The sequence below is a fragment of the Aquila chrysaetos genome, chromosome 20 (genome assembly GCF_900496995.4).
Source record: "Aquila chrysaetos chrysaetos chromosome 20, bAquChr1.4, whole genome shotgun sequence".
Classification (NCBI taxonomy): Eukaryota; Metazoa; Chordata; class Aves; order Accipitriformes; family Accipitridae; genus Aquila; species Aquila chrysaetos.
This window is the reverse complement of record NC_044023.1, coordinates 21,762,791-21,776,007: the sequence shown is the minus strand read 5'-3', so window position 1 is coordinate 21,776,007 and position 13,217 is coordinate 21,762,791. Positions and strand designations below refer to the sequence as shown.

At 38.2% G+C, this 13,217-nt stretch overlaps 1 protein-coding gene across 5 annotated transcripts in view; it reads right to left on the bottom strand.

Moving 5' to 3' along the window:
• The window catches only part of LOC115333345 (contactin-6-like), a 151,906-nt gene that overhangs the window by 63,808 nt on the left and 74,881 nt on the right, over nt 1-13,217 (bottom strand). For 4 of the 5 annotated variants that reach the window (XM_029996205.2, XM_029996204.2, XM_029996206.2 and 1 more), the window contains one exon: nt 4,503-4,598. The exons of the other annotated variant lie outside the window; for it this stretch is intronic. In XM_029996205.2, the coding sequence (XP_029852065.1) occupies nt 4,503-4,598 (96 nt within the window). The remainder of the gene's footprint in view (nt 1-4,502; nt 4,599-13,217) is intronic. 5 annotated transcript variants of the gene reach the window in all.

Below are 13,217 nucleotides of genomic sequence, written 5' to 3'. Positions count from 1 at the left end.
AGGGTAGAAGTCAAAGAGCCTTTTACATACAGCAGCACTGCCTGTCTCATCCCACCCTCTCCACACACACAGTTTCCTACCCTCTGCTTTCATGTGCACCTCCTTCCCCACCCTTCTGCTGGCTGAGGGTTTGTCATATTCCCCCACTAAGCAGGTCCATGGGGCTCCTACTTCCTTAAGAGCATTTTGGTTTTTTTAATGTAGCCTTGGCATAGTAAAGTCAGCATAGAGAAAAGCCTCCAGACTCAGCATCCCAGCTTCAAACCCTGGCAGCTCTTATGCACAAGTAAATGCAAATACATGAGCGATCCTGCAGCTCCTAACAAGATTAGCAACTTCCTTAAAGCTCTGCAGGGAGCCAGCTTGAAGGAAACAGGCCTTATATCAAACTTTGCTTCTAGGAAAATAAATGAATAACAGTCCACTCTACAGTCTTGTGCCAAGTATTACCATTTAGGCAGCAGCTTCTTAATCATAGTCAGGTCAAGCTCATATATAGCTACAGAAATGAAGGCTTCTTCAGACTTCATTCCTGCTCTTCTCTACCTCCTAGCTCTATATAAAGGACTATTTTTTGATAATAAAAGAATACTGTATGCTCATTACATGGGGGGGGGGGAACCCAGCTGATCTGAAGAACTTAAGCTAGAGAAGAGACACTTCTCAGAGAAAGCAGCACAGCTTACCTCCCCACCTCTGCACTCCAGAGCCCCACTAACAAGCAGAGGAAAGTCACATGCTGAACTTTATAAGATGTGTTAATGAGCCTCATAAATAACAACAGCTGAGACTGGGGAGCAGCCGGTGCATAAATAGGCAAGGAGGGGCTGGCTGAGGAAAGAAGGGGGTTAAGTGGGGTTGGGTAGTATGGGGCAGCTTTGCTCTTTTCTTTTTTAAAAAAAAAAAAAAAAAATTAGTTGCAGTTTGGTTTTTTGTTCATTAACTATAGCAAGTTTTTAATGTCTTGGTTGATTTAAGATACAAACTATGCCTTTAAAAGGTGGGTCTTTTTCCTTTTCTTCTTGTTTTTGATCTTTACTGGAAATGCTAATGTTTATTCATAGCAATGTAGGGTAGGTTCTCTTTTAGTGTTAAATTTTTCAGTGTAACTTTAACACAGCTCTGCAAGGGTTTTGTTCTCTGAGAGTTAATTTAAGGTCTAAAGCTGTTGAAGCAACCCTTCTGTACTTTTTTCCTTGGTTTTATCACATAGCTGCCTAATATATTCTTGATTCCCTATTGGAGTGAAATTGCTTATTTTTCTTATACAAGAGAAATAGGTTATCAGTGCAGTTTCAGTTAAGAAGCATGTATTAAAACAACAGTAGCAGAGCTGTTATCAACTATATCAGAAAACTAAGTTTAGTTAAATTTAAGCTTTAAATGTTTTAAATATTTTTGAATGCGGAAAAGTACTTGCAGCATATGGTAAACAGCTGAGTGGTATAATGATATCTGCAGAGGTTGCTTTCCTGTAAACCTAGCAGAAAGTTTAACTTGAGACTGTTTATGGTATAGGGCTAGATAAGCTTGGCAATGTGTTGGCCTCTGTAGTGAGAGGTAGAAGGCAAAGTGAAACTCTGCTCTAGATACCATAGATAATAGAAATATTTCTTGAGCTCTCATTCTATGTACCTGTTCCTATGTATTGATGTTATGTGGGAAGAAACTTCAATTAATAAAAACTCTGTGTTTTCTTAGGTTCTTGCCCTTCTATCTCCTCTTCTATTGTTAGAAGAAGCAGATACAGGCTTTCTAGGTTAGCAGGAAGGCAGGAGGCCTTACTAAGTGCCTCCTATTCCAAAATAACTATATTAATGCCAGCTGCTTTGAACAACTGCTGTACAGAGGTTTTCTGTCTTCCTTCAAGTTAAAGGAAAACAAAGCCAGTAACCATCAGAACCATGTTCCTCTTCCCTCTATGTAATGTATGGGTAGGGCCAGGTCTTATGTGACTCATCCTGGGGAAAGAAGCAGCTGGTCTATAGGAAGGAGTGCCTGAAGGGCTGTATCCATCTGCTCTGGCTCCCTTGGGTGTCTTTTAATGACATGGATAACTTCTTTCCAAGAGCACTCTCAGTGTTTTCTACCCAAACAGTTAACCTTGATTTCCCTGTAAATGCTCATACTAGCAAAAAGTCTGCATTGGTTATAGGCTGTATCTACTAAATTGGATAGGAAATTCTAAGAGCAATTTTATTTCCTAGTGTATAGGACACATTATACAGCTCATATTGTCTTACTCATGTTAACATTATTGGAAAGGCAACTCTTTTCCTGCTGGTATGGTACATTTTCCAAATTCCTTGATATCTAACTAATTCCTGTCACATTTAAAGTACTGTACAGAACGCTTGTAATGGAAGCTGTATACAAGGCTAGTAGTCTTTTCTCCTTTAGGTATTGTGAGTCAGAGGCAAGGGTTTCAATTAAAAGAACTAAATATACAATTCTTTTTAATAAAAACCACTTTCTAAGTATCCTGAGATAGTATACAACTTATCATAGTTCACACCATGTACTTCATCCCCATGGTATATAATTTTTGGAGCATAAATACAGTGTTTATGGATGACAAAAGAACTCAGTTTCTGTTGTCTAGAGACTTGTTATTTCAGATAATGTGTTTTTCAGGCCTATTGGTCAACAGCTTACATCTCCAGCTTAAGAAACACTGTGGCAAAGGCTTTGTTCATGGATACCATTTTGTCAGTTCAATTAATCTGGGGTGAATTCACTTGTTAACTATTTATTTGTTCTGAATGTTTTCTTCTACTCATTCCTATTTGTCAAATCATAATTTTACCCTACAGCAAGAGGAAAATATATAGCTTACTGACTCAAGGATGGATGTGTTGTCTTTCTGTCTGTCCCACTGATACATTTCAGGAACCCTTTCAAGCCTTTTCTGCCCTTAAGGACCAGGTTTCACTTCATCTCCTTGATTATATACTTCTTTCATATGGCTGTAAACACTAAGTGAACTGACATTTCCTCTCTGTTCAAGACTTGGGGCTTTAAATTGATTGATGGGTTTCTCTACATCTCTGATATACTGCATCCTCTTTATAGATCACTATTTACCTTCTCATGGGAATTTGTCTTATAACTCTGTTTCTTTAAGAAGAATTGAGGAAACATTGCTGAGGGCAGGATATTGGTGCTAGCACACAGAACACTGCAGCTCCCGTGGATGTGTGGTCACTCCTGCCAAAAGCAGGACATGAGTTGTCCAAGAGCTGATTCTTTCAGTCCAGAACAAGACAATTTGGTAACTATGCTATTGATATTTCCCCTTTATTAATATGCACTTTCTTTTCCAGGGTAATACTTCCAATCATCTTCAGCTAGTTATGTTAGGAAACCATAGTTCTTAGTCCAGACTTCAAAAGATCTTAAGCAGTTTTGATCTGGGTTGTTACACTCTGGAGGAGATTTGTGAATGTATATGGCTCAAAAGTTGCAAGAGTCAATGTTGGGGGGGGGGGGGGGGGAGGGGGGGGGGAGGGGGGGGGGGGGGAGATAAATCTCAAAAGATTATTTGAGCTTTTGGCTTCTGGTAGGTACAAAAAGTGTTAAGAAAAAAAGACAACAGCAGTGTACATACATGTTCAAGCCTGTGTATTGCTCTGTAAATGCTGATGTTGGAGGTGGTAACACACCTATAAAAGGGGGGAAAGGAAAATTGCACCCCATACTTAGGGTTTCCTTAGATGAAAAGTATGAAATATTGTCCTAAATTGGTTCATGGCATCTCACCTGGACTTCACCTCATCCAGGACGGAAGACCTCAAAACCAGCCTTATGGTTAAGAAGCAGTAGTAGGCAATGGCAACAGATGCAAGGCACCCCCAAATCAATTCCCCAGAAAACTCCTTTTCATTCTTTACCTGAAGCATTGAAAATTATCAAGCAACCTGATCTAATCAGGCCTCCTTTAATCAGGGAGTTTGTCTCCAGAAGTCACTTCCAATCTAAATTTTTCTATGACTTTTATGATTATCAGGAAGGAGAGAATCAGGTATTCAAGAACAGAAGACAGATTTTCATGACAAATCTAATATGTAAAACACAGGATTCAAATTATAGCGTTGAAGTAGCAAGCACTGGAAGGCAAAATAGTCATTCTGTTCAGACCTGAAGTGGTTCTGATGTAGAAAGAATTGCTGATGGCTGCTCTTCTGCCATTTCATATGGGTGAAGGAGCTGAGATAACCAGTTATGTCAGGAGACAGTCTTTTAGACCTTCATGTTTTCTTTGCTTGTGTCACACCCAAAGAGCTAGTTCCTCAAGTAACCATAGATTAATAAAAAAGGCCCCTCCTAAGAAGTGCAAACCCCAGTGTCTTTTAAAGAAATGAAATACAGATTTGTTGTAAACCCGTATGCTTCATGCACAGATAAATTCCAGTGCTAATCAGGCAGGGAACTGCATTAGGCTACTTCTTCTGAGCTGTAGCAGTCGATGTTTAGGCTGCACACAACATAGTTATTCATCGTACCTCCGTAATGTGGTGGAGGGCCACAGAGCAGAACCACTCCTTGTCCTTCTCTGACTGACACTGTGCTTCTTGTTTTCGTTTCAAAATTTTCAAGATCTTGAGAGAGAAGGAGAAAACAAGACCCAGTTATCTGTCAGATTTATTTCTAACTGTATCCCAAGCTATGCAATGTTTATGTAACTCAAGAACATGTTCATATATTCAATAGCATAATATAGTCTCAGTATGTGAATTGACATACTGTATGGAAAAATAGCTTGTCCAGCCTAGTATCTAGTCCTTTGGCAATCATGAGACACCTGTCCATAAAGCAGTTATACTCTAACCCTGTGAGTTTGTATTTACAATTCCTAATTGCAAAGCTAGTGTATTACTTCATGACTACTTCTAGCAGCATTTTTGGAACTTATTAGACTCTTAATCTACATGAGTAGGAAAAAAAACATTTTGTGTTGTTTCCTTTTTACTAGAAATAAAAAGCAGGTGTGCTCTTCTATATATACAAGTGATGATTAAACATCATCAGGACTCCCACAGAGCGTGTGTTTAAATGATGATAAAAGTATGTTGTATTCTTAATGAGTCTGTTCTGTCCTAAAGCTGGTTGCAGTAAGTGGTTATATTTAGTTGACTCAAACTTTAGCAGTGGTTTTAAAGGGGAGAAAGAAGATACTTTCAGTAGGAAATCATGTGATGGTTTAGGGAGATCTCCTGTATAAACATGTCCATGCCTATCTCCCATAGGTGAGTTTTATGGCTATTAATTTTTATTTTTTTACTGAATCTAACACCACACACTCAGTCTCCTCTGCTTTCTCGTATTTCACTGAGATGTGAAAGTACTATCAGTCTTGTTGCCTTTAAATAATTCAATTACAAAGCATGACAAAATAGATGTAATTTAAAAAATGATTATTTACTTTTTGATCACGTTCTCATACTAATGAGAAGACTTACTACTTTTGTCAGAGTACTTTGGGAAATGATTGCTTGAAATACATCCAAAAGATGTTTTAATATAATAAAGAATATCACCTTCCCCTTAAAACTCTTTATACCATAGTGTCATATACTGCTTGCCTTAAGCTTATTTATTTACCTGGCTGCAGATTCTTGTTTCAAACAATTGTTCCATTTTTCATCAGCTGAACAACTACCTGATTCAGAGTTCAATAGAGAGAAACAGTTCTTGTTGGTCAAAGCAATAATGATTACTACCTGTACAGGCTCAGCTATTTATGTCAATATATCAATTTTCTCCCCCTTATTGAACTTCACACAGTTAATTTTTCTTTTCCTCCTCTTCATCTCCTGTATATTGGTCTCCTATGAAGATATTGTCTACTCAGAGGTGACTGAATTGAATTAGGCAGCTGTAGCACCTCCTTGTGCTGTCATAGCCACAATAGATGGTACCTGTCAATATACTGGGAAAGTGTTTTAAACTCTGATGTTCTTTTAATTGCCTGCTGGCTAGATCTCTGCCTTGCAGTTTAGGTAGTCCAGGGGGACAAAAAAAGACAAGAAAGGCTGGGAAAAAAAAAAGTATTTAATTTTTATTCCATCCTGTAATACTAATTGGGAAAAAAATTTTTTATTTACCTGTTTTGAAAATTCAGTCTGAGAAAATTTATCAGCTTTCTTTTTTTTTCTTTCCTGTGGGTTAAGTGTTTTCTGAGAAGGAAAAAGCCAGCACAAAATATTTGTGTGGAAAAGTGGCTGCTGGGACAACTTCAAGACATTAGATGGGGATTTGCTTGGGTTGGCTGGCCTGAAGCTTTGTGCTCTAGGAGAAGGGGCCAGCTTTGTATGGAGGAAAAAAAAAACAACAAAACAACCTTGAATTTTCCTACTTATTATGTTAAATAGAAAAAAGATTGGAAAGGTGCAAAACGTTCAGATCTTTTAGGATTCAGGCACTAGCAACAAAAATGGTCACATTTCCCTTTCCTGCCACTTTTCTTGAGCTGCTAATACAATGCAGATTGTGCAGTTTCTCCATAAAAATGGAGTTTAAAAAAAAAAAAATAATCAAAACTCTTGGGCAATATGGAAAATATATGTAGTCTAACTAGTTGTTTCCAATGCTTTCCACTATGGTAAATCAGGCTTATTTTTTTCCTGAGAACAAAATTTCATTAGCTATGAGACACCTGAGAGGAGGAAAAAAAAGCACAGTGCAGTGGTAACAAAAGGTTTTCATGACAATTGAGAATTAACTATGTAATACTTTACTCTGAAATTGGAATAGATTTTGGAAAGAAATAAGTTGCTAGTAGCAACTCTTAGTTTAATGACAGGATATGTCATGGTATCATTTTTACTCTTATTTTAGGAACTGTATCACCTGTCTGTGTTCCTCTGTTAAAACCATGACAAGTATCCCTGACTTAACAAAAAAGCAGTAGAACTAGATCTCTTATGGGATCACTATTTTATAATTAGCAGGACTACTTTTGATTATATGTGGGGAAACAGTTGACTTTACCTTTTCAATCTATGCTTTTTAGCCTTGAGTATCAAAATCCGTATGCAGGATTCCGAGCTCTTTCATAGCATGTTTATAGTTTGGTTATACAAAGCAGCTCAGCTTTTCCTAGTGTGCTGGAGAGGATATTTTCATCCCATTATGCTTACTAGTGAATCACAGGTGTAAAAAAAAAAGTAGATATGGTCATTTAATCTATTTGTCTGGCCCATGACAGGTACAAGCATGTTACGTCCTTCCTAACAGACACTTATTTAACCCATTTTTAAAGATCTCTAGGGAGAGATGTTTTCTTTAGACAGTCCATTCCAGTGCTTGACTCTGAGGTCTCCATCACACTGCATCTTTTACAAAACCCCACCCCCCAAAATTTAGTAGGCCTAAACAGGAAGGATTTTTTTTTCTATCTGAAGTTGATTTTGGTATATAATTGTACAACATGAATTTATTCAGTGCTTCTCTCTAATAAAGAATCATTGCATATGAAAAAGAAAACTCTGAAAGAGAAACAAAGTGAAATGAGTAAAAATAACAGGGGAGTCAGTCTTCTGTCATCATCTTTATTGGACCCTTTCTCTAGGCAGGCAGCATATTCTATGAAATATTATGACACCTCATTCAGATGGGATTCAATAATGAGTTATAAAATTGTCTATCTTTGTTATGTAGCCCAGGGTGACAAAGAGAGGGAAGAGGTGGACCATCAGAAATAGTGTTTCTTTTTGCTGGAAGCAATCTTTTTGCCCAAAAGTTTTTTGCATCCATTTTTCCCCCTATGGGGTTGTGTGTATTTTCAATGATTCATTGCAATCTAAAATGTGTTAAATATATATTAAAAAAATAACCTCAAGATGAATATAAACATAGATATTCTACTTTGCTCTTGTTATTTTGAAAACCTGGCCACTTCTCAAAACCACTTCTCTTTGCCCGGAGTGGGCATTTACACCAACAAAGCACAACCACTCTCTTCTCCCAGTTACTGTTACCTAGCATAGCTTTATAACATAACATGACATAATCTAATAAAGCATAATGTTGCTTGTCAAGAAGAGTATCAAATAAGATCACTAAGATCAGGTGTTTGGCACACATTTAGATTGCTAATATGCACTTAGGAATAGTATGACTATTTAACAGATGGTATATTTGCTAGCTTCAGTGTTTCTGCAGAGATCTATAAATAAATTATCACCTAGTTCCTACACAATTCCTTCCATTCTTTGTCTGTATTTATCTCACTTTATGAACAACAAGTTCCCTCACACTGCATTGCGCTCTCAGCTGCGAGTTTTAACAAAACCCCAACTTTTTTCCAGCACTGTGCATGTTGGCAGATTACTATTGGTATAGCACAATTAATCGGTTGGATGTGATAATGAGGTCATGTAGGCTAAGCAAAATGCTCAGATGAACAAGTGATTCTTCACAGTGAAGAGTGGAAATATATGGACTCAGCTGTGTGTGGCAAGAAGTCATCATCTTCAGCTGGGGACATTTGCAGACCTAAGCAAGAAAGGTATGTGCTAGGAACAAGCAAAACATATGGCATTTTGTGGAAACTGAATTAGAGAATGACAGGGCTTTCTCTGATGGAAGTGGGAATACTTGAGGTGAAGGAGGCTTTCAGCTCCTTACCAGGTATGAAGGGAGGAATGGGGAGAAGGAATGGGCCAGAGCTTTTTTCAGCTGGTGTAAGTCATTAGTACCCCACTGGGGTCGAGGAAGTTATGCTGATTTATGACAGCAAAGGATATGGCCTGCAAATCTTTGATGTAGATATTCAATTACAATAAAAACAGATGTTGAGAAGAATAGCGGTTTTGGATGAGGATGACCATCGGCGTAGCTTTACTGAGTCCAGAGCTGCCGTTGAGAGAAGGCAAGCAAACCCACAGTGGTGGGTGAGGAGTTTACCTCAGGTGGTGATCTATGGAGATAGAAATGAATTGTAACTGATATACACAAATATTTCCTGCTAAAGTACTTGTGTTAATTAAGAGGCTAATTAATAGGTTCAGCCACACAGTATTTTTTCTGTAGTGTTTTAAAGCTCAGCACTAACATAATTGCTGATTGTATCATGAATATATCTCTTTAATTTCTCCACCACCACCACTATTACTTACACATCTGTGTTGTTTTTTTTTTTTTAATATAAAACTGCCTTACAGGTGTTAGAGTGGTAGGTTTTAACTTGCACAACAGAATGTACGAAGACATGGTCAGTTTTCCTGGGATTAGGGAACTACTTCTTAAATATGTCTGATAGGAACAAAAACCTAATCACAAGTAGCAACTCATTCATTTCAACCTCCCAATCATGTGTTTGAAATACCTTAAACTGCCCAGGGATAGATGTAGCACTTCCAAACCAGTCCATTTTAAGAACAAGCGTAGGAAAGCTCTGTATTACTGAATAGCAAACAAGGAAACTGGGGTATTTTAATATATGAAATTGTTACAGACAATTAGAGAAAGTCCAATTTATCACCTTGCATAATTACTAACAGTTCATCTGAATTAATGTAATTTCATGCTTTCTTGAAGTTTTGATTTTTTATAAATGTTTTGTCATTACATAATCCCAAATATTATAGTTGTAATTACTTGTTATTGAAATGTGCAATGAATGTTAAGGCATTAGTAGTAAGAGCACTTTACAAATTAGCTATGCTCCTGAGGACAAATCAATAAAATTTTTCATGTTTCCATGAGGCTGTGTCAAATTGTGATATATCACATCTGTTCCAGTTTCTTCTGTTTCTCTTATTGGCTATGATATATTGCAATATGATCAGTGTTACTGGATGTGATGTATCACAATAGAAATTCTCTCACAGGGAAATGGGATAAAAATTACAACCTCAGCAGTTTTTAAAAGAAGCTCATTGTTATGACTTGCTATAAGTGTTTCTAACACCTGTGTTATGAGCTGACAATTAGTTACCTCCACTTGCCTGTGACTGTAATGAATTAGGGGGCCCAGTGGTAAGCGTGCGTCTGAATTCAATGCCTGATTCAGAGGAATCGGGTCTGTTATAACTGCAGATAGAAAAACTGGAACTTACTGGATCTTTTAAATTATCTCAGATTCTGGGAGGTCCCATACTTGGCCAGATTTTGGGGTTGGTTTTTTTTTCTTTTATGTACGAGAAGTCCCAAACTTTTGTTGGGCTAAAACACTTTTAGATACAGACTGTGCCTGTTGCCAGACGGTTGTGATCATCTGTTCAGACCATTCCAGAAGACCTCCTGTGCATCTAGCCACGTCTCTTGCTTCTCCTCAGTATTGTTGTACTGAATCGCCTTGTAGGAGACTAGTACCAACCTCTTGCAGCTTGGTTACCAATAGGGTGTATTATGAAAATATCCTTCTTTCTCCAGGTATCTCCTAAAGGAATGGCTGATCTCATTTCCTAGACTTTGACTGGAAAGTAAACTTTTTTCAGCTTTCAAAACTGTAGTAAACATGCTAAGCCCTCTGACAGTTCCTTTGTCTTGATAATAGTGTCAATACATTAATATTTTCCTGTTACCATCTAATCTCATTTTTTTAAAATGTTCTAATTGATTTTCTATGAATTTAATTCTGAGATTAAGAGCTGTGTTATCTCTAATTAAGGTGTCTGAAAGCTGCTTAGCGTTTCCCATTTCCTGATTTTCAAATACTTGCATTTTCCACTAAACACCTCCTGGGTTCTTCTGCTCCTTCCCCATTTGAAGTACGTGTGAGCCTCCGCTTTGTGAGTGTTCTAACATCACAGGGTCTGTAGGGCTTGAGGCTGCTTCAGCCAGGATGAGCCTGGGTAACACCTGAGTGTCTCCTTTCACTAGGACAGGTTAAAAATCAACTGTAATTCCCAGTTTTGTTCTACTTTTCCACATGAGGTGAACACTGCATCCCACCCTGGTTAAAAGAGAAAGTTGCCCTCTCCTTTCCCCCCTGAAGAAGGGCTGCCGCTCTAGCCCCAAAGCCCCGCTCCTCTCTGCCAAACCAAGAGGGGAGAAGCACAATAGCTGGGTCTTGTCCTTCTCCAAAGCTGCATAATCAACCAAGGACCTTCATCAGGGCTCCCTTATTTAGTTAAATTGCTCTGGAGCTTCTAAGGGGAGAGGACCTGTAATTTACACATTAGGATGCACACGGGCCCCAGGTCTTCAATTCAGCTTAAATGGTATGAATAGCCAAGCCAGGCACTAATTTTCAAGGTGGGGAACAATGATTTCTGCCACAGCCTGATTGTCTTTTTCAATTAAAGAGTGAAAATGCCCTTTACAAAGTAATATCAAGCTTCTCTAGAGGAAAAAATGGAAGGTCACAATTAAATTAAACAGGGAGAGTGAGGGGAAAAAAAAATCCTTAGCTGACTTGATTTTTGTTCATGCACCAAGAAACCCAGTGCTAAGAAACATGCCATGAAGCCGTAGTGCTGGTCTACATCTGTTTTGTGTTATTTTTTCCCCTTTTACAGAGTTAGCAGCATAAAATATTAAAGCTCTCTTCTGAACCAAACACAGGACTTGCACCGAGCAGTAAGTGTTGATGCAGCCTTAGGGCTCTTACTCTAAACCCCATCTGCAGGCCAGAGGCATATCTGAGGATCTGACCCTCTCAAAGGGAAGGGAACGTAAGAAATATATTTTTAATATTTTATATTCCTGAACAGTTTTCTCACTTGTCACGGCAGAGTTCATTTGTCACCTGTCATCACAGAGTCACTTTGCCGTCTGCATGAGTTTTCTCCAGATTGGAATGCTCTTAAAAACAGATTTCTCTCCTCAGTCTAAATCTCACGGGCCAGATTTATCCCTGCCAGAACTACACCGATTTGACTGACTTATGCTGGAGGTGGCCCTGGCCCCCTGTGTCAAACTACCTCTTGGCAGGGGTTAACTTTTTTTAACTCTTATCCTCAACCGGCTTCTTTCATTTATATTTCCCCCTGCTCCCACAGAAACCTGGTTTCCCAGGAGATCCCCTTCTGCCTCCATGCCCAGGGTCCTGCTGGGTACCTCATGTTAAACAGCCCACAGTCCCACTTCAGGCTATCAATTTATGTTTATAGTGCTTCTACCAACAAGATGATAATCTGTGCTTGTAATATGTACAATAAAAAAATGTCAAGGAAGAGAGGGGTCTCACACACTGCTGAAAGTGCGTAACAAGCATGTCCATGCGTATTTTGGCCCTTCCCAAATTCCTGCCCAGCCCTTCGGAGATCTCGATCCAGCACAGAATTACTTCTTGCAGAATTACCTTGGGTTATCCCCAGACACTACTCCTTTATCTCTCTCATTCCAGCTGCAAAGCCATCAGACTTCCTTCCAATGGGAATTTCAAGATTTACCTGAGTGACTGATGTAAAGGATTTTTGAATGTGAATCTTCTAAGTGGGATTTCAGGTGTAATATTCATTATTAGTTGTTCTGCCAGTAGCATTTAGAAATGAATATTTACAGCTCAGTGCATTCTCCGTACCAGATATGGTTTGCCTATTGAGAAAAGCTATGCCTGTGGCCTTATTCCCTTTGCACTGTGCAAAGTACCAATGACATGCACTGTTTCTCCTTCTTCAACATAAGCTACGGAATAGAGAAGTTTATCTTGTACCTTAAAAGCTTTGTTTCAGACAGGATCAACCTTCACTGCAAAAATAACTAATCAATTAATTTCATTATTTTTATTCAAAAAAAGCCAGTCATTTGTTCCACAGAATTTAATTAAGTATTTTTTTTCCCCTTGCAACCCCCACCTGTAACTTCTTTTTTTATCACACCAAAGAATGAAGAAGCTCATGTGGACATTATGGATATTTTATTTCATAATTTATTGGAATCTAAGTCATATTGTCTGCAATGAAAGTAGAGCAGATAAAAAGAAAATCACCCAGACTGCAAATATAGACTGGTTTTATCCTTCAAAAATATTAAATTTTATCAATCAGAATCTAGCAGCTCTGGGACCTGTAGATGCTTTGTTACGTACTATATCTCAATCACATATATTGCTTTTCCAATACAACTTGCAATGGGTTGATTTAGGATAAACAGTTTTATAGGAACTGCAGAATAGTAAGTAATGTATAACTAAAAGATAATCTTCAAATACTTATACGTTCCTTATTACTACTTTATCTGACTAGCTCACTGCCTGTACCGCTCCTTACAACATCTCTGTAATGTATGTTTCCATTTCACAGATAAAGAATTCCTGTACAAGAGGA